This window comes from Hesperophylax consimilis, chromosome 1 (assembly GCF_061612785.1).
Source record: "Hesperophylax consimilis isolate HC1 chromosome 1, BYU_Hcon_1.0, whole genome shotgun sequence".
Classification (NCBI taxonomy): Eukaryota; Metazoa; Arthropoda; class Insecta; order Trichoptera; family Limnephilidae; genus Hesperophylax; species Hesperophylax consimilis.
This window is the reverse complement of record NC_142836.1, coordinates 39764181-39787036: the sequence shown is the minus strand read 5'-3', so window position 1 is coordinate 39787036 and position 22856 is coordinate 39764181. Positions and strand designations below refer to the sequence as shown.

The following is a 22856-nucleotide window of genomic DNA, read 5'->3' as shown; positions in this document are numbered from 1 at the left end:
ACTATATTGTAGATAATAGGTATTACAATAAAAAATTACCCAACAAATATATGCATGAAATTTCCGTCGTTTTCCGGTAATTAAATGTGTCATTCATCATTAAATTAACGATTGGTTTGGCTGCTGTCAAACAAAATAATGCAATTATGCTGGAGCGCATTTGTTCCCATTAGGGAGATCCCACAACGGTTCCGTATAATGTAATCAATGACAGCTCTTTAGCATTCTTTCACTGCATTTTGCAGAGGGCATATTTTTTTACAAAATCAAATATATTCAAACCATATTTTAACAGCGTAATCTTAAATTAATAGTGTGTATATTAAATATAAAGTATAAGTTGGAATTATATGTATCGATATCGGAACACTTGTTCATGAAAATCCGAATACTTTTGAATTTCACCAAGATTTATTATTAAGGCAGTTTATCAGGAAACATATGAATGGCCTACATTTCGTGTTTTAACGAATTTTCTCACCAATTATTAAAAGAGATTTTTCTTAATTAAAACCAATGTTTACGTTATATAAATAGAGTATACCATATTGTGGAAGCATACACCGTAATCTAATTTTCTAATTTCGGTTGTCGGTGCCTGCATGCGTGATGTGAAATGTCACTACGTATTTCTACGTAATGCGTTAAAAATTAACTTTAAATTTTGAAAAGTGGAACTGACAAATATTAAATTATATTAGACAGGCGATAAGGTAAGTAACAACATTATTTTTATTAATAATTAATAATTATTATTCTATAATTCAAATTTGTATTTCTATTGTTTGCATTTTTTACAGATCTAAATGTTTGACTGAGCTCAATCTGAAAGATTAAATAATTATTTTTAATTTTAATTTTAGAAACGAATGGTAATTACCCGATTGTCTCTCACTATTTTTAAATAGGCATTGATTATAAATATTTCATAAATTAATTAATTATAATATTCCATAATTTTTCACGGGTCTTCTCTGGTGTTTTATAAAAAAAACATCTTTAGTTAATGTGTGTGTGGATCCATAATTAATTTCCTCTAATTTCCTAGAATTAGCAAAGAAAACGGAATAAACGAACGAAACAAAAATTCTAATTATGAAATCCTTGAATAATGAGTCTTAGATGGTACTCAGAATGACCATGATTCAATCACCCTCCCCCCATCGGCTTCAGAATAGCACAGGAAAAATTAATAGTACTACTTGATTACATTCCTGAAAAAACAACAATATTATATGCACTATCTCTTTTATGTATAAATAAGTTGTGATAAGTATAATTCCCAAAAACTTTCCAATAAATTTTAACCCCTCGCCAGGGTCGAACCCGCCCCATGTGAATGCTATAGCTACATTACTGCATACGACTACGTACAATATGTGTTTAAAACGTTTCTTAATCTCCCGAGTGTGCATGAACATACCCAAGTATGGGTAAGGTCGAGTTTTGCGGGTGGGTATCGGGTCCCGAGTACCAATTTGCTGTAACTTGGAAACAGGTTGATATGAACATTGAACACTAGCAAGAAATTGAGAAATAGAGGGTTGCTCGGTGGGGCGGAGAGGATATCGAGAAATCGGTAATGCATAGGTATTTCCTCCCGAACGTACCGAGCGGGTGCCATTTCTTCAAAGGACTAGTGCGCTGAAATGCTTTTATTTATAATTCCGTTCGTTGTGAAATCGGAAGGAACCTTTATGTAATCTACAAAATTAGTGTATTTCTTATAAAGTTTATTCAATTATACAAATTGTATTACTTTAAAAATTCCGACATCACATTAGTTTGCGGCTAAAAAAATGATTTTAAAAATCATTTCGATGAGTTTGAAATTAAGTTCCAAAAGGTAAAAACGCATTTTTTATGATGTTTCATTTTATATTGCAATGTGTTAACGTAGTAAGTTGGTTAAAATTAATTATGTTATTTTTATAAACGTCAAAAATAATCACGCAATTGTGGATAATTTTCATTGTAATGTAATTAATCCAATAGATTATGAACTTTCTAAAACATATTTTCTTCGATATTATCCAAAAATTATATGAGCAGAATCGATGTTTTTTAAGAAATTTCGTATTACATGAGGCAATCCAATATCAGTTTGAAATCGGGTCTTAATTTTAAAATCTTATTTTTTTGGATCCGGTCGCCTGCAAACCGAAATGAACCTTACCGTTGGTTAAACTTGAGGGGCAGAGTGGTCAAATTTTGTTTGCAGACCCCCTATTCGTGATTTACCCGAAACATATTAATTCACGTATATCTCGAAAGAGGTATCTAAAATCATGAAAAATCAAATACTTTAATGGTTTTTAAATATATAATTTAACACATTATTACGTAAAAATATCCCACTTACTTATTTAATATTTCATAGGTATACCTTTTGATTAAAAAATAAATTTATTCATATAAAATACAAAATTAAATAATGCATGAAAGAGGCCGCGTATTCGTTCCTCTTAAAGTTGTGGGCTTGATTCCAGCTGTTATGCAAAAATATATTAACATTATTAAATTACGAGACTTTAAAAAAATGGATTATCAACTTTATATATATACTTTAAAGAAGGTATTATAAATACAATCAATCAGTGTTAGGTAGGTAGGTACTATATTTAGATCACAACTATTTTACGTTACTCAATCGGCGCACAGTGCCAACGTTTCAATATTCCAGTTAAGCTGGGTGTTAAATATTTCATTTATGTGCCGACGCACAGATGTCAGCTGAAATTTATGTTCTGCGAGGACCAAGGAAGGGAAGGGAAGGGGTTAAAGACGTATTGCTTTGCACCCCACACACTATACAGATACAGACACGGCCGATCGCATTGTTTCTCTGGATTCTTGACACGGCCTATCTCCTGCTACTAAATCTTGGAATTATCTCAACAACACCAAGTAGTTTCTTAAGGGGCACTCACACCCGTGACGATGAATGTTTAATTGACATGAATATTGCAATACTGATTCACCCTGCAGCTACTTCAGACTGTCTCTAAGAATTGATACAATTGCGATCCTTACTTAATCTTTTATAATTTAATAATATACTCGTTTAGATAATAATATATAGTATAGAATATAGTCTATATTATTATATACTCGTTTACGGGCACGTTAATTTAATAACCTAATCATCTTTAAACAGAACAAATGAAACTGCAGGAGGAATATCTACAGTGATTGACTTGGAAATTGTAATAATGGTATACATACTTCATACTTCCATACTTGCAGTTCTGTTTCTAAATCAACATATTCAGTTGCGGCCATAAATCTTTTTGGAATGTAAATTATTTATGTACGTTAAATGTTTACATAAACCAAATGCTTTCTTGAGAATTCTCCCGGTTGTGTCTCAGTTCGTCTTGAAGCGAGAGAACGTCTTGAGAATTTCCTCGAGCATGCGCATGGAGCGTGAGAAAAAAGAAAACAACCTCCCGCCCCCTAAAGAAGAAATGACTTTTCAAAAGAACTCCACGCACAAGAAAGCGCGAAACACTCTACAGCAGAGATTTAAAAGGGGAAACAATTTTTAACAGATATCTCTAGGATAGTTGGAATTAGCAATAAAGATGAGTTTGCTACAAGTTTAAGAATTCTGGAATGATCTAATTAGTTAGAAATTGAAAATGCTATTCGATTTAACAAATATATATTGCATATATATTGAATTGAATCACCGATACAATAGAGTATTTGTATTCCTTTCTTGAAAGAATTGAGTTTTTATGCGAACAACTTGTGAACAAACAACGGCAGGTAATCTGGAAAGCTCGAAGCAGATGGCGCTGGTGTAGTTGGATATCATTGGCATTATTTGACAGCTGATATGATGGGTGACCGGATAAATCATCCAAATGATAATTCATCACATCTTTAAAAAGTTATATAAAATCATGGAAAGTGATGAAACAAAAACTTTATTAACTGGGTTAAGTAGGTTAGGTTAGGTTAAAAAAAAATTTCATCGTTTTTAATGACTTTATATCACTTTTTAAAAGTGTGTTGAATAGTCACTTGTATTAAGTTAGCATGGAACCGATATGATGATATTATGTTGTTGATAAATGTGGTGGTTGAAGTGGCGAGCAGTTATTAAATAATGCATTGAGAAATAGAAATTCAAAAGTAATTGATCTTCTTCTTCTTCTTCTTTCGTATGGTGGGGGGGTCAGAGGGGGACAGAGTAAAATAATTTATAAAAAGGTGGATTAATTTTTTGTATGACCGCAACCTAATTCAAATAATTGTTTCCTTATAAACATATGTATCTACACATATTTTAATAGAATAAAATAAAAAATACGTTCTGCTATTTTCAGATTGGCTTTCGACAGAAATAACCATTTTCAAATGATTTTCACAGCGCCAAATTAATGAAAAATGAGGTTAACTCATGTTTTGAAATAATGCTTATTTATTTATTTATTAGAAACTTAAAAATGCAATTGAAGATTAATGAATCTTTGACTGTCCAACTGGGAAGGTTTCCCGTTTCAGGACAATCAAATTGATTGGTTTAGCCCATATGAAGTAGGTAATGGTAGTAAAGGTAACACAAATACATAACAAATATATTCAATCATTGCAGAAATTACTTTCACATAACATTATGGAAATTACTTTCATGTTTAAAGTAAAAGAGATAAGTTAGGTAAGTATCTTAATTTTTTCATTGTTTCCATGATGTGTAAAAATATATATGTAAGAATTATTATTTTAAATAGTACATATTATTTGATTTTGTGAAACGTAGTGAGAATTGTAGGTCTTTAGGCCAAAAATATTAAATTATAATTATTTTTTTTAAATTGCCGCAATCCGGGCGTTTATTAAAATAATATTATCATTTATAAACAAGTAAGTAACCCGCCTCACTAGAAAATTTCTGTTCTGAGGCAGATACTTAGGCGGGTACGATTAGACTGTACTTGCGATTATAACACGTTCCAGAGAAAAAAATGTTTATTGTAAATACGAGCAGTTTTTTGGTTTTTTTTTTTTTAAATGTAATAATTTATTTAGCATAAATATATAAAATACAACATTGAGACATTTTAAGTACTATTATTACTAAACTTTCGTAAAAAACGTTTGGAATTGCTTAAGAATAATATCCCACTGAATAATATCCGACTGAATGATAACCGACTGAATGATATCCGACTGAATGATAACACACTGAATGATATACGACTGAATGATATCCGACTGAAGGATATCCGATTGAATGATATCCAACTGAATGATATCCGACTGAAGGATATCCGACTGAATGATATCCAACTGAATGATATCCGACTGAATGATATCCGACTGAATGATATCCAACTGAATGATATCCGACTGAATGAAATCCGACTGAATGATATCCGACTGAATGATATCCGATTGAATTATATCCGACTGAATGATATCCGACTAAATGATATCCGACTGAATGATATCCGATTGAATGATATCCGACTGAAAGATCTCCGACTGAATGATAACACACTGAATGATATACGACTGAATGATATCCAACTGAATGATATCCGACTGAATGATATCCAACTGAATGATATCCAACTGAATTATATCCGACTGAATGATATCCGACTAAATGATATCCGACTGAATGATATCCGACTGAATAACATCCGACTGAAAGATATCCGACTTAATGATATCCGACTGAATGATATCCGACTGAATGATATCCGACTGAATGATATCCGACTACACCAGCGACAACGGTTGATTTGAGTATTTCAGATTACTAGGCAATGGCACCAATAATTTTAGGCAAATATTTTTTTTTATACTGTAATTAGCGCTATTTATGAACGCGAAGATTAAAACATGTGTTTCGAATATTGAACAATTTCAGTACCCTTTACTAAAAATTTCAGTTCTTTACAAAACAGTTAAGCCGGTGTTGAACTCTACGCCTCAATTTACATATGTTTCACGAAGGAATCAGGAAGGCATCTGGGAGCTGGAACTGGGATTGGGTTTGGGTTCGGAGTCTAAACGAAGCCTGAACACTGAACTCTGAACACCTGTCAAGCAGCGCGGCTTGTAATCGATAGAGTAATTGAGTAGCAGTGGGCAAATGGCGGTCTGTTGGCAACGGAATATTGGGAATTGTTTGGGATTCTAGGAGGGGGAATTTGCAAACCAAATTCGATGTCTGCTCTTCAATTTCATTAAAATAGTGATGGATAACTTCGTTTCCTTTTAAAACGTACAGTCATTTTTTGGTGGATATTACAGGTAGTCACCGTATTGTCCTTAACCCGATAGCTACGATGTAACAATAAGCCCCCGCCTACCCAATTGCTACCCTTTTTATAACAACTTTCTCGTTAAGTTTTTAAGATAAAAAAAAAAAATATTTTTGAAGACAATATCTATCCAACATTGATGTATTATACTAGATTGGCCCTGTCTATATTAAATCCATTTTAAAAATGACCCCACATAGCGCGTACGTCACAAATATGGAGATGAACTTAACAACCCAACTCTGTTTAAACTCTTTGTACAACCGTTCAAACTCGTAAGCGAAACCACGGAGAATTTGTTGTCAGAGGTGTTGTAATATGGACATAAAACCAAAAAGAAACTAACACTTACAGCAAATTTTATGTGCTGAATAAGGGCTGAATCAGGAAAAGAATTGATAAAAAACACAAAATGATTTTAATTTATTTTATTTGTGTTTTTGAATTTTATACAGGTCCTATAGAACCAAAAACGTTTATATTTTTATTACTGTGCATAGGTTTTTTTTTTTAATTTACCATAGTTTTTATATAGAATGGTATATAAATATTGAAGAAAGCAATCACTTTGTGACTTGACATCATTTTATTTTCTTTGGTTTTATTCCCAGTCGGGCTTTTGCATGCATTTTAATACAGAATATATCTAGTAAGCTATCGAAAATTATACAAAATAATTAAAGCTGATGAATATAAAATAATATTAGTAAAACGTTTAACAGTAACATAAAAATTATAGAGACTAGAACAACACTATGTAGCATTAAATAATTATACCACTATCATTCAATTAAAGTTATTTTGTCTTCAACCACTTTGTTAGAATTGAGACATTGTGTCAAATAGTTTATCAACCTTCTTCAAGATAGCATTATTGAAAACTAACCTAAGTACTAAACGACTTTTCATTAAACATAATGTAAGATTAACATAAAGAGAGAGATAAATCATATAATGTTGCGTGTTCACAAGCGAGCTGAACCACGACTTATTAAGAAATATAAGATTGCTTCGTTCCTTTCCCATAATTTGTAGTTCGGCTCGCGTTCCGGTTCGCAAATGAATAAGCAGCAATGATGAGGACAGAGCTTCAGGGATCGTATGGGAGAGGGGTAAGGGGGGAGGGGGTGGAGGTTACATGATTACAATACATACTTATTTATTTATTTACGCCCGTTAAATAGAATTTTACGTGTTATTTACGGCATTCACGCACATCGGTTGTTGCGATTCTGGTAGAGGAACAACCGGCTTGTCGATTACAGAAGAAGTTTCAGCAGGATCCAGAACCAGTCCTGTTCGAGAAGAAACAATGACGGTATCTCCTTTCGCAGGACCTGTGGCCATGGTGGACAGCAACTGTCCAATAAACAACGACATTATCAATTAAAACCTGTTTAAAAAAAAACTTAAAAATTAAAACCAATCAATACATAATAAACTTGCTTAAGTTTTCACACGAAAATCAAACCAAATAATTACCGGAATAACAGGCAAAGCTTTTCAGTCTACACGTCGGAAGCCGCTTGCAGTTGAATAAATATGTTTGGCGTGAAAATTATTGAGCAAACGCGGTTTCCTGCTGATGGTACCCAGTTATTGTCACATAATTGAATGCGGATTGCTTCTAACCATTTCTCCATTTTTTTCCGGTTTATGTGGAAACCTAAGCGAAAATACACAAAAAATAAATGAAGTTATTAAATGACGCAATTTTATTTCTATCAATTCTTCTGCAAAAAATCGAAAAGGCGAAGCCCGAAAGGCAATGACGACTTAATACAACCCTGATTAGCAAAATGTACGGACCAAATAAATCACACATACACATGAGTTGTCGCGCCTCTCAATGCGTGTCAACGCTAGACGACTAATACATCCATAAGTATCACGCGTTGGTTGCGTGATTTTCGTATGCTCACCATGTGATAATAATTAACTTGAATCACCCTATTGGTCGAATCACTTGGAGGTGTGTTATGCATGTGACGTCACAAATTTGCCGGAAATAAATCTAATCTCGTTGAATTTTTCACATTTGTTAATACGCTGCCCTCAATCGATCTGTAAGGTACTGATATTTTTTTGTATTCAGATAGCTGATTACATTTCCTAAAATAAAGTCCGCGATGGGTGCAATCTAAAATATTTGGAACTGGGTTATTTTTGTGATTGAAAAAATGAACTTGCCCAGCATAGCTGACACGCAAAATAGCTTAACTCTAGACCAACAAAAGGTAAAACGCAATGCACAGTTGCAATTTCGCATTGCGACACAATGCGTGCGCCTTTTCATAAATGTGCACGTGAACCAAAACAAAATTGAGTTGGTGTTATTTTTCACTGGTTACACCTAGTCTAGTTGTATTTAGTCTATGCTATCCAACATTTGTTATGCCAAAACTTTAATTTTATGAAATTCCCTCGATAGAAAAAACATCGCAAAGTAAGCTCCGAAAATTATTAAAAACACGTTATGTTATATTAATTAATATGTTATATTAAAAAAAAATCACAGTGTATCTTTAAATGCAATTAATGCATTTGTAGAGAGATTTTTGCTCTATTTCAAACGAGTCGTGTTTTATTAAATATCTTCACCGTGCTCGCTTAATTATTATCGTTCTTTTAATATTAGCGCGCTCCCTCTAACATTCACGTTTACATATCTACCTTTCAAACCTTTGAACGCTTACTACGGGGCCTTAACTTACACGCGTTGTTTATGAGAAAGATAAATATGTTTAATAATAATCATAACTCAATGCAAAAACAATTCAACGCACCTTTAAAAAGTTATGTAAGGTCATTAAAAGCGATGAAAAAACTAACCTATAAACCTAACTTATTAAACTTAGTTCTTGTATCATCACTTTTTAAATGTGTGTTCAGTGGTCATTGTATCGAGTTTTTCGGTTACCATTAATAATTATGCTGCACTATAAAAATACACATACATACAATTACCTACAAGGAATAAATAAAAACACGCAAAAATCACGTACTTCCAACTCTATAAAGATTCCCATCGCAGAAGAATATCGCCAAAATTAGTTTGTTTAAAAAATACTGTTTGCGGGACTCAAACATGAATTTTACTGACGCATAAGTGAGATCGTATATTAGATCAAACAATGATGTGCTTTAGTTAATGACAGATTGATATGCAGGTAGGTATATGTTAAAGAAGCCACTCTAAAGAAATCTATAATTTTAGCATGAAGTTAGATATATTCCTTCGAAGTCTTTCAAGAGCTTAGGTATTTTATATCAATAATCAGATGGGGTGAATGACGGTTAACGTAAAAATTTTTCTTCTGCCTGCACTTGCGACTATTTGATTTATGAACTCAAGGGTCAAATCAAGAGCTGGCTGTTGATTACAAGCACCTTCTGCGTAGGGTTCTGTAAATCTACAACTGTATCGGAGAATATTCTTGTGACAGGTGTCAGACGCATGCACTGCTGTCAGCAGGGAAAACGGGAGTGTGGGTGGTAGGGGTGGGGTTGGGGTGGGTAGTGGAGGGGGGTGTCACCAGCATTGCCCATATCGGATGCTGATAGCCTTAATCAAGACGTTGGAGACTGTTATTATTACGTGATATATAGGTCTGAAGTCTGAATCGTACCGACATGACAGATGTATCATTTGAAGGGTTTGCGGAGATGGTCTCTTAATTATTGATGATAATTCATCAGACTAGATGTGATTCAAATGTGTTTTGTTTTGCATTTCTACTTGAAAGATAGATTTAGTTTTAATAGGACTAATTACATTTCTAATTTAATGAGTACATTTAAAAACTACTGTACTTACTTTCATACGTTCCTTGACATGTTAAAATAAAATGCCTAATTATTAATTATGTTTAAATATAATGCAAAAATATGACTGTTAATAAGCTAATCTAAAACCTTCTTCTGAAAGTCAATAAAATTATTTTCGGTTCACAACATAATTACTAGCATACGCTTTAGAGTTTAGAAATACTAATTTAGCTGTCATATAATACAAGCTTTTGCCCTACCTATGTTAAAACAAAAGGCCGGAAATTGGTCAAATAAACAGTAACAACAATTTGCAAAAATTATGGCATATTCACAACATGACAATTACTCTTGCCCACCTTGTATTTCAAAGATTTAAATTAGTCGATACTTGCTAAAAGTCGGAGAGTAAAACTAGAAAACGATAGCATTTAAAGTGCATAAGTACTTGAAAATCTAAAACAGATGAATAATAATCTTATCTATAGAATTAATGAAACTACAAAAACTATAATGATATTGGATGAATCACGTATTTCACCTTAATAATGTTCAGAAATTATAATATTACCGACGTTACTTTTTGTGTATTTTTTTTTTGCTTTATTTAATTGTAGCTAATTTGTAGCTTCCCATGTACAATTTTTTCGTTAATTTAGACTGTTTTTCTGTTTGTATAATATGCTTTGTATAGTGTTATTAATAGATAATAGTCAGTAAACAAATGTTATAAATAAATAAAATAGCAATGAATTAATCATCTTGTTAACAATGATAATTGTCAAGCTCATCATCAGCAGTTAATTAACACAGCTTTACATCATAATGATTAACGAGAATTCACGACAAATTTCTTAATTCAAACTTAATTCCTCTTTCCGTGCAGAGCGTAAAGAGAAGTTTTCTACCGAACTAAATACTTGTCACCAGCACTCCAAAGTAACTTAGTTCCCTGGGAATTTCCTGAGATGAAACAAAAAGAGGGCACTTGAAAGTTTCAAATCTCAATCCAGCGCTAATGTTCAACCTTCGTTAAACGGCAGTTAAGTGTATCAAAAGAACGAAGAGACAGGAGTGTCCCTTAGAAACTTTGTAGTTCGTCGTAATGATTACTATGATAGTTTCAACAATGATAGTATAGGGTGTTAGAATTTGAACAATTCATCAAATTGCAAAGCTGATTTTTAAGTTCTTTTCAACTTCTATTATTATTTCAGCTATGTGAAAAAAACTGGCCAATCATTTTATTTATTTATTTATTTAAACGCCCATAGGGCTTTTACCTATAATAATGTAAATCTTTATTTTTTAGTGATACAGATTACATATAAAAAATTAAAAAAAAAAAAAAAATCAGTGTAAACAAAATACATGTTGTTACATAAAAAAATATCAGAGTTGACAAAATATGTCGCATAAAATATAAGAATTTTAAAAATATAGGTATGGATAGAGTACAAATAAGTGAGACGAAAAATAGAAAATCTGACAAAATCCACAAAATCAACCATAATGATAATAAGAAAGTATAACAACAGTTTACAAGTTAGGTAAAAATAGTTCGCACATACTCTGTTTAAAGTTGGCTTAGTTCAAATTATTGTCAAATACATTTATATTTTATTTAAGTATTTGTTACCAAGACTGTGTAAACGTTGTATTGGAGAGTGAAAACTATAGTTGGAATGAGATGTATGTATGTAAAATGTTGATATTTGCCTAGTTGTTCGTGTAGGTATGTGTAGATTTATTAAATGCAGGAGTTCACAACAATCGAATTTAGAGTTCAATAATTTTAATAAAAAGGTTAGGTCGTTTATTTTTCTTATGTTTTCTAATGTCGGAATATTTAAAAGATTCAATAATGACTGGTAATTTATGTGTTCTAAAGGATGTTACAAAGCGTAGAAATTTTCTTTGGATTCTTTCAACATTACGAATATGTACATTGTAGAAGGGTGACCAAACTATGGAGATATCAGGCTTCTAACAAGGAATATGTACAATAGTTTTATGATTTGTAAAGATTCAAAGTTTTTAATTGTTCTTAATATAAAACTTAATGCTTTCATACCCTTATTTACAATTTGTTGAATGTGGGCCGTAAAGTCTAGTTTCTCATCCATTATTATGATATAATAACATAACTTGAATAGAATTTTCACAGAATCAACTTGTGCAAATTGATGAATTGTACAAAATCTATACATAAGCCTTGAATAAGCCATATTATACTATTTAAATATTGTATTAAAAATATTATTTTTTTAAGAAGATATTATTAATGAATCTAAACGAAGTGTTTAGAGAAAAATTAAAAAGGTAACGGTGTCAACTGGTAATCGAACCGGGATTTCTGTCTTACCGGGACAACACACCGCCTCTAACGACGATTATTATATTCTTCTTCAATAATATATTACATTAATGGGTAAAACCTTCCAAAGTTATTAAAAGACAAGTTATTCCAATAAAATAGGAATGATTATTTTTACATTTGAACTGTTCAATTACTATATTTCTGTAATTATAATTACCTACTTACAAAAGTGTAAGTTAAATTTTGGCGAAACCTTGTTTGGATAACCAAAGAAAATGTAAGCATAGTCACGAAATCGAAATAATACAACACCCAAGTGGATGGATAATATATCGGGGGTGCCCCAGGAAATTATAACACGATCTAGTTAATTAAAAACATAATTGGAATAATGTATATAGTAATTAATAACTAATACGAAAGAGTATCATTAACAATTTCAATTAATTCATTTGAAGCCTGCAATGAATGAATTGACAGGTTTCCTCACAAAGTATCAGTAAAACGCGAATATGTTATGAGGACGGCGGAACACGTGTTCATAAAAAATCTAATATTGTCGTATTAATAAGTAAAATAACACCTTCATGAACACGTGTTTCGATGTATTCTGAATAAACTCATATTTTATCATGAAATGGATTGCCATCAAGTTTTAACAGGAATTCATTAACTCAGCCATACTAATTTTTCTCCGTTTATCCGTGTAAAGAAATGGTACTACTGTAAGATCGCGTCATGCTCATAAGATATTATTATGAAGATTAATAATTGGACAATCACAAATTTATTAAAAAATATTAATTAAGCAAAAGATAAATTAGGCCTTCACAAACAATTCATAAAGAATTGGACAAGTTTTCGTTAAAAAAATCATTAAACTAATTTATTTTTATGTGGCTAGGTACGGTGATCAAATGCCAAAATAATGACCATTTCCTACTCATAAACAAACAAACAGTTCTTGGTCCTCTTTCCGCCGTTGTTGGTGATTAAGACGCGGGTGTCTCACCTGGCGAGGGCGGCGGCGGTGGCGGTGGCCAGTGGTCCTGCGGCCGCCCTCACAGGTTAACCCTGCGGCCGCCCTGGCCGCCCGCCCTACCTCCCGCCCTCGGCCGCCCGCCGCAGATGGCGATAGTCATCCCGAGGTGACCAAACCCCTAACTATCGGCCTGACCTGGCCGGGCCCCCAAACCGAAATTCAACCCGAACCTGACCGACACTTCACCGGTCAAATATGGATGTTATTGTACGGGTTTAAATGCGTAGCGTGGTCGACAACTATTTTCCACCACAGTAGTCCACTACCACCAACCCATATAAATTTCTAAGTATGATTTAGTTCATTCTTAACGTTTATTAGAATCTTCCGTATGTATTTTATTATTTTACATCGTAGTAAAAAAATAAACTTTTTGACTTGCGACTACTTTTTCTAACCAACGCAAAATGCATCTAGAAAAAATACATGTAATTCTTTTAATATGTACGTTTATGAGAAAAAATATGTCTTTTCATATGAAAATATTCTGATACCTACCATCCATTTTCATATTTTTTTCCTGAAAATGATTGAAGATTTGAATACTCGGGAATGAATGAATGAAGGAATGCTTGTTCCAAAATATAATAATAAATACGGACGGCGAACTCTAGAATTTAACGTGCCAAAAATGCTTAACATATTACCCATTAATATAAAAAATTGCGATTCTACAAATAGATTGAGATATATGCTGAAACAATGGTTACTAAATAGAGATAGTTTATATTAATTTAGGTGTGTTAATTGTATAGTTATAGTAATAATAGTATGTGTGTATGTATGTAATTGATCATTAACATCCTGTTGACAAACTGCTTTATTACAGTTTAACGGGATTGTAGCTTGAAAACCAATAATTTTTTTTTTTCATATACTATTTCGGTTGTCTGTTATTATGTGCTTTTGTTTTTCCTGCCTGAACTGTTCCTGAGTGAAATTTTTCATGAAAATAAGTGACTTTCAAAATTTTAATTAGTTGTGTGAAGAATAATTCTAAGTACGTACCAAAATTGTTAAACTTAATTAATTAATTTTTTAAATATGTACCGTTATACGTTTGTACAAATTTTTGACATTTATTATTTTTTAATTTTTCTAACGGTGCTCATTCAAAGTGCATATATCTGTTCGCCTTCTCTCTAATTTGTCAACAAAAAAATATTATTACATTATAAAGAAAATGGAAAATATTTATTTTTAAAGGCAATGATCTAGAGGCATACATTTATACATTTATTATACTTTCAGCTTCACAAATGCTACAGTAATTATAATATCCCGTGAAATTTTATTCTGACATTGAAGATCACCGTAAGAATGAGAATCTGTATGCTACGGCTGCGAAATTTAATTTTTAACCTTTTTTCAAAAAAAAAGTCTAGACTAATACAAATACAAACCATACACTTAATGCATTTTTTATTTGAACAACTTAATAAGTAATACCTCAAATTGTAATATTCAATCATATTGTGTTCTTTTTAATACAGATCGATTTATGTTATTCTTAATTACTTTGCTTAAAAAAATTATCGTCAGGTAGATCACTCACAAACTGGAGTCCAAAACTGGTGCTAATCATCGGTTATTCAGCGCTTTTCAGATATTTGAAGTAGCAAAAAGTCACCGTGGGCAGTTTCAAGATATTAAAATGAACAAATTAATATTATTAATAACAGGCATGTGGAGAAAATTACAGATTTCTCTTATACCTCCATCGGGCCTATAGTAGAAGAGGTCTGATAAGCATAATTTTGTCTTAACACATCTTTCAGAGGAGCAGGATCATAGCCGCTATATTTTCTTGTTTAAACAGAGAGTCTAAGATGGCTCCCTCACGGGCAGGTATGAAATCAACAATTCCAGCGTGCAGCAATAGTGCGGGTAATGTTGTGAAATTTATCTCTGTTAACAACGGAATAGCGGGTCGTTTCCTAATAAACGTTCAGTAAATCCCTAATATATCGGAACACGTGTTCATGCACCTGCATTTGCCATGATAATATCTAATGAAGAAATGCGAAAATGTTAGGATTTTTATGAACACCTTTTCCGACATCGTTATAGTACATATTTCTGTCGAACGACGTAATCGGTTTGTTGACAAAAAAAATGTGACGAAGAAGCCTTCGGCTTTGAAACTTGTAGATTAGTCTTGATTAAAAGTGGTGTAAGCAAAGTATATCATTTTTATATTATTAAAATAACGTCACAAAGTTACCTTGCAACTATTGATCAAAATTCTTAATTAATAAGCAATACTCATTTTTCTCCTTGTGGACTCGCGAACGGGTCTGCAGATGTTAGTATATCTGAAGCCAGTAAACTGTCAGTATTGCACTTCCGCATTATATTATAGCTATGTATATATTTTTTTTTTTTTTTTTTAATGTATATTTTATTTAGTTATAAGAGTTTACATCTTATACCTAATATATTATTTTCTATGACTACTACAATATTATTTACTTCTTACATACTAAAATTTAGATTTAACAACATTGAGACATAATCCACGAAAAACTGCAAGACTTTTAGCTTCCTTAACAATTACCGGGAGTTCATTGAACATTTTAAAACCTTTATAATAAATATTGTTTTGTGTTTCTGATAAGTGTGTTTTAGGAAGCCTAAAATCGTTGCAGTTTCTCGTAGGATATAAATGAACTGCACTATTAATTCTAACATTCTTTGACATATAGTCAGGTAACATTTTATTTTTTAGCTTATAAATAAACACTAAGGTATTATAAACTAATCGTTGCCACACACTTAAAATATTGAGTTGACGTTGCATGGTTTTTATTCTGGTGTACCTGCTACAACACAGTATTGACCTCATGCCTCTGTTCTGGATTACTTCCATTCTCTTAATTTGGGTTTTGTTACTTAGAAATATTACACTTGTACAATAATTTAGATGGGATGCTACAGTGGTATTGTAGACCAATATCCTTGTTTTAATGTCCAATTTTCCTTTTATCCTACTTAAGAAATTAACCTTTTTCGCCATTTTTTTATTTAAAATTTCAAAGTTAGTGTTAAATTTTAACTTGTTATCTATTATGATTCCCAGGTATTTAATTTCTTGTACTTCTTCCATATTTTGATTGTCTATATTTAGGTCAGTATGTACGTTTAGTTTTTTCCCTAATACTATAAATTTACTTTTAGTTACATTTAATTTCAATTTATTTATGTTTAACCACTTAGATAATTCATTAAGTTCATTTTGTATTTTTGACAACGCATCTTCAATATTATTTGCTATAATATATAAAAGTGTGTCATCTGCAAAAAGTTTGATGGAACAGTACTTTAAGCACTTCACTATATCATTAATATATAAAATAAATAGGAGCGGTCCCAAAACAGATCCTTGAGGAACTCCAATGTTGATTTCTTGTTCTTCAGAGATAGTATCTCCAATTTTGGTTTTTTGTTTTCTATTTTTTAAGTAATCAATAAACCACTGCAATTCATTAGCACGGATTCCTATGTCCTTCAATTTCATTATTAGTCTTTCTCTGTCTATCGTTTCAAAAGCACGTCTAAAATCCAAGAACACTGCTATTGTGATTTTCTTCTGATCCATAGCTGTTTTCCATTCATTTATCACATAATTTATTGCTGTTTCACAGGAATATTTATTTCTAAACCCAGATTGTTCTTTTACTAGGATGTTATTTTTTTCTATAAATTTACTCATCTGTTCTTTCACAATGCATTCTAGTAATTGTTCATATTTAGGCAATCCATTTATTGGTCTGAAGTCTTCGAAATTTTTAGCATTTATTATTTTGGGCACTGGTGTTATTATGGAGGTTTTCCATGACTGCGGAAAAATTCCCTTAGTCAGAGATTCATTTATTAGTGCAACTAATCTGTCTCCTATAGCTGGCAGTGCATCTTTGATTATGCTTATAGTAATTCCATCCGGCGATGATTTTGGTTTCATTGTTTTAATGATTTTCATTAAATACTCATTGTCAATTTTATTAAACCTGAAAATATTTTTATTCTCTCTTTTTTCCGATGATTGAGAAGAGGTATCTGCGACTAATGGAATACTCTTATTTATGTTTTCGACACTAAGTACAAAATTTGTGTTAAATTTTTGGGCTATTTTAAGTGTATCATCTTCAACTCCATCTGGAAACCGAACTTCCTTAATGTTTTCCCTCTGTTTGCCGCTTATAATTTCTTTAAGTGTAGTCCACATTTTTCTTGAGTCACTTTGAGAGGTAATTATTTTTTGCCTGATATACGAATTTTTGGTATGTTTTATTTCTGTACTGTACATGTTTCTAAGTTTCTTATAAGTTTCCCACCTTTCTTCAGTGAATTGTATTTTACAGGCTTTATAGACTGTATCCCTTTGTTTTTGTAGAATTTGTAGGGATTTCGTATACCATTTATTTGTATCTTTTAATATAATATTAGTTAAAGGCATTAGCTCATTTACTACTGTTTTCAGATGTCCTACTAGTTCATCGGCTTTTCCGTCTAAATTTCCTTGGGTATCGCAGATCCATTTTTTGTTTTGTAATGCTGTACACAATGTATCCTTATTATAGTTTTTTTTTTCTATACGTTATATTTCGTATTCCCTGTGGCTTCGGACTTGTGGTCGTTTCAAATATTGTTAATATATTTTCGTGGTCAGATATTTTTGGAGTATCCATAACATTAACATTCAAGTAAAAATGATTTGTTATGACTAAATCAATAATGCTTGCTGATGTATTTGAGATTCTAGTTGGTTTGGTCACAAGTTGTTTCATTCCTAGATAATTCACTAAACTCTGAAGTCTATTACTGTAGGTATTCTTGACTTTCATGTCAATGTTAAAGTCACCGGTTACATAAAACATATCTTGATTTTTCATGTTTTTACTACACCAACTTTCGAAAAAATCTAAGAATTTTGAATGGCTTTGGTTTGGTGAGTGGTATAATACAGCGTATGTTCCTTTAATAAAGTTTTTTCTTATTTGTACTGCCAGTATCCATGTATTTTTTTCATCAAACACTTCATTTGATATTATTTTAAAAGATATACCATTTTTAATAATCATTAGAACTCCTCCCGTATGCCGACTAAATGAATTGCATCTTACAGTTGAATACCCAATAAATGATACTTCAGAATCGTAAATATCACTGGTTATACATGTTTCACTTAACATTAAAATTTCTGGTTTCATTTCTTGTAATAAAACTTCAATTTCATTTACGTGGGCCAAAAGACTTGAAATATTTAAATAGTATACGTTTGTCTTTTTTTTATCCTAAAAAATCAATTTTTCTCTTCTCCGATTCTATGTTTCTTTTGTAAATAGGACACTCTTTGCTCCATGCATGGTGATTATCATTCAAATTTAATGAAAGTTTTTCATTTGTCAGTTTGCAATTTACACATTTGATTTTTTCACTATTTTCCTGACAGTCTGACGTATCATGTTCATTTGAGCATCTTCCGCATGATTTTTTATTTTTACAAACGCCTGCTTTATGTCTGTATCCGTTGCAATTGAAACATCTCAAAACTGAGAGATGATCGAAGACAGCACATCTATTCCATCCAATATTTATCTTCGCTTCCTCTAACATTTTTGAGTGTGTTTTTCCATCTACTTCTATGAATACAGTAAAGTTATTGTTTTCACTACTTTTTTTATTTTCTTTTATAAATTTTACCGATATTTTTGAGTTTTCCTTGTCTATATAATCATTTTGCATCCTTATTTTATTTTCTATTTCTTCGGCGGTATATTTATCCGTCATTCCTATCACTTTTACTGTTGGATTCTTGGGTTTAGGAATATCAACATCATACCTATCCCCAAGCTTAGTGATAACTTCTTTTCGGATCTTTTTTGTTGCCTCTGTGTTTTTTAATTCCACTATAACTGATCCTTTTTTGAAATTCTTGATTCCGGCCACGCCCACATCAACTGGATCTATGTTGTCGTCGAGTCAAGTGACGATGAGGTTGTGAGATTTTACATTTTTATTCACAATGCTTCTGTGATATTGTTAATTCGCATAATTTAAAGTCGTAAGTATACTTTTAAAGCGTTTTTAAAATAAAATAAATGTAATTAATAAAAATTTATTTAAAAATTCCTGAAGTGATCTTGGCGGTGACGTGATAATATCGATGATTCGAAATTATGTACCACTTTCCTGTATACCGAAAGTATGCAACACTGCTCACGCGCCGCACCGACTCGTTTAAGGCGACAATATAAATATTTGGAATGGAGCGCTCTTGGTATCAAGCATTCTTACAGCACCCAGCTTACGTCGATTTCTTACCAACCCATGAGGGCTGCCTAAAAACTACAATGAGTATCAGAAAGTGTTCCCAGTGATTGCCGTTGTCGCCACGGTAGTTTTCATTGACCAGAAAAAATGAGTTAACAGATATTTCTGTTCTGATGAACCCAACGCACAAAGAACAATCAAGCGTTGCAAGAACTGTTAGATTTTCTTTAAAAGTCACCATTTTTATATTATTATTGTTTATTAAACCAACCGTATATTATGAGTTCACTATCTACAAGTTAAATTCACTCTAATTTGATCAATTCATTTGAAAACTTAATGCCAGGTTATCTTGCACGGTCGATCGATAAAGATTTTATCGATAACGTCGGTAACTTGTCATCGTTCCCAAGCATGAATGCCGATCGCTAATGAACAAACAACAGTTCAGAACGACTGAGATGAACTGACAGAGGTGAACTGTCTATGTACGATGCAGTCGTGCTCTGGAACGATGACAAGTTTTCGACATTATCGCTAAATCTTTTATCGATCGACTGTGCCAGTTACCCGGGTGTTTTTTGATAATAAAAAAAACATTTCGCAAGATAGACAGACATAATATTTTAGTTTTATTTGTTTGGGCTTTAACTAAAACACAACTTTACTCATAACCATCTTTAAAATCATTTGAGGAAGCGGTGAGTGCTGAATCATCATTTGAAACAAAAAAAAACAAAATCATTTGAGGAAGCGGTGAGTGCTGAATCATCATTTGAAACAAAAAACAACGTGGAGCGTTATTGCGCAAGTTATCGTTTTAACTATTATTTATATTTTTAGTTATCCACGTAAACGCAAAATAATTATTTATTTACAAACAATGACAGTTGGTCTACAAATAATTGAATGGCTATCGATTATATAATAATAACAGTTAATTCATTTATATAGCGTGCAAATGCATATGTGCAAAAAGATTGTCCAGCTTAAACGAGATTTTTATTATTTATTATATTGTTTTATGTTTCCCTTATTATTAACTATTTTTCACATCAACTATCCAAATAGTTGTTAAGAGTGTGTAAATAACATAAATAATTTTCATCACTTATATCACGTAAATGTAAACTTTATGAACACATATACTTACCTAGCAATATTAAAGGCCTTGCATCCTGGATTTTCGTTTTTATAAGGCGCTCAAATGATCCGAGTTTCAAAACTAAAATGCGAAGGTGAATAAAAAATGTTTTGAGAAAATCTAGGAATTTACTTAGATATTTTTCAACACACACTAGCATAATTCAAATTTTTTTGTCGACAAACCGATTACGTCATTCGAAAAAAATATGGACAGTTAATTTATTAGAAATTACATTTATTACGACAAGGTATTTGCAGATAACTATAACTCACATGCTTGTTGCAAAATTTATTTTTAGTCAAAATTTTCACTAAATGGATGTACGTCCAATCCAATCATTTAACTAACCAATTCAAAAAATTTGAAGGATGTTTTTATTTAGGATGAAACCTTTCTGCTTTTTTTAATAATTATCCAGTTCAAAAAACCTATCAGTCCCCAATCCAACAGCCATCCACATTTTTTTACTTTCGAACCTTATACGTTCCCCACTTAAATATGCACATTTCTATGTCACCCCCCCAGATTGTTTTTTGTTATTTTGTTGTCTATTGTCCGTGTTTGAAATTACACGAAGGTGGAACTCTAGATTATGTATTATTTAATTGGCTATAGACAATATACATTTTTTGATTAAGTTTGCTTTTCGTATTTCATCATTCAACCCCAATTTTCCACCATCAAAAACACACCCCCAGAAGAACCTTCAAATGTATTTTGTACCATACAAACTCAAAAGCGTTGGAAAATAACGCGCTTGAAGCGTGAATATCAGATAGCATAATGAAGACACCCAACGAAGGGAAAAAAAGTACCTAATTAAAGTAATGGTATTTACCTCTGCCACTTCTGCCGACGAACCTCAAATCATTGAACTTAGCCACTTGGTTCTTCATGACAGCGGTAGAGTTCCTCAACTCAGCGCAGTAGTTCTCATCATTACCAGCACGAACAGTCACGACCGTTCCGTCTCCAACGTCTCCCAGTGCCACCACCTTGAAGGCCACTGGCAGCGTCTTGTTGGAGCGCCAGTGCGGTGGCAACACCGTGCACACAAAGTGCGGGCTGCCCGTGCGGACCAGCTCCCCCGGATGCTCCGATAAGAAGTCGCCTAGGGTCCTTTCGGCCAGGATGTCCGATGTCATCTTGGTGTAGGAGTCCTGCAGGAGGCTGGTGGCCCCCTCGGGGGAGGTCGCGCCCGCCCCCGCGGCTCCCGAACTGGTATTGTTATTGGCGGTCAGGTGCATCTTCCCTCCCACCTTGGACCTCTGAGTGGTGCACATAAGAGGGCCTCAGGTCTCCGATGGCCGTATTCTGATTATCATCACAATCTTTTCAACTTTTAATCACGCACTTTTTGGTCACTTCTTTAAACGTTTGTCAGAAGAAGCTACATCTCGAGTTAAGTGTCATATTTCAGATATTCCAACTGTATTAAAACTGTTTTTATTTCTTTAAAAAATAACATTTTAATTAAAATCAATAACTAAGCGGTTTTTCATTATATTTTCATAATACAATCATTTTTCATAAAAACCTTCATTTATTTAAATATATCTCACCTATCGGTTTCACATAATATATTTTTTTCATAAAACTTAAGTAGGTAAGTTTTATGAAAGTAGTATATTTATGAATAAATAAAATACTGCTAAAAATAAAAGTAAATATTTAATATAATGTGTGTGGTTTTAACAAAGCTATTATTTTGTTGATATTATTTCCGAAGTAAGTACCTATTTATAGTTCACTAATCGATCTAAACAAACCACTTGGAGACATATACAGGTCTAATTTTAGTAAGACTAATTAATTTCCTAAGATTTTCTTCTTAATAATTATTATTATGTCAATCACTTTTAAAAATACAACAAACTGCAACCAACTTTGTATAAAACAAATTCATAATGTAATTATAAAATTGCATTTGCACGATAAAATGAACTAGAGTACAACCCACAAGATTTGAAAAACTCAACAATGTTTCAACAACATTTAACTTATTATTTCCTTAATATGAATAGC

General features: G+C 32.2%; 1 protein-coding gene across 1 annotated transcript in view; it reads right to left on the bottom strand.

Moving 5' to 3' along the window:
* Positions 1-22114, bottom strand: part of RunxA (RUNX family transcription factor Runt related A) — an 85490-nt gene extending 63376 nt beyond the window's left edge. The window contains exon 1 of the mRNA XM_089633843.1: positions 21670-22114. Within this exon, the coding sequence (XP_089489969.1) occupies positions 21670-22114 (445 nt within the window). The remainder of the gene's footprint in view (positions 1-21669) is intronic.
* Between the last annotated feature and the right edge of the window lie 742 nt (positions 22115-22856).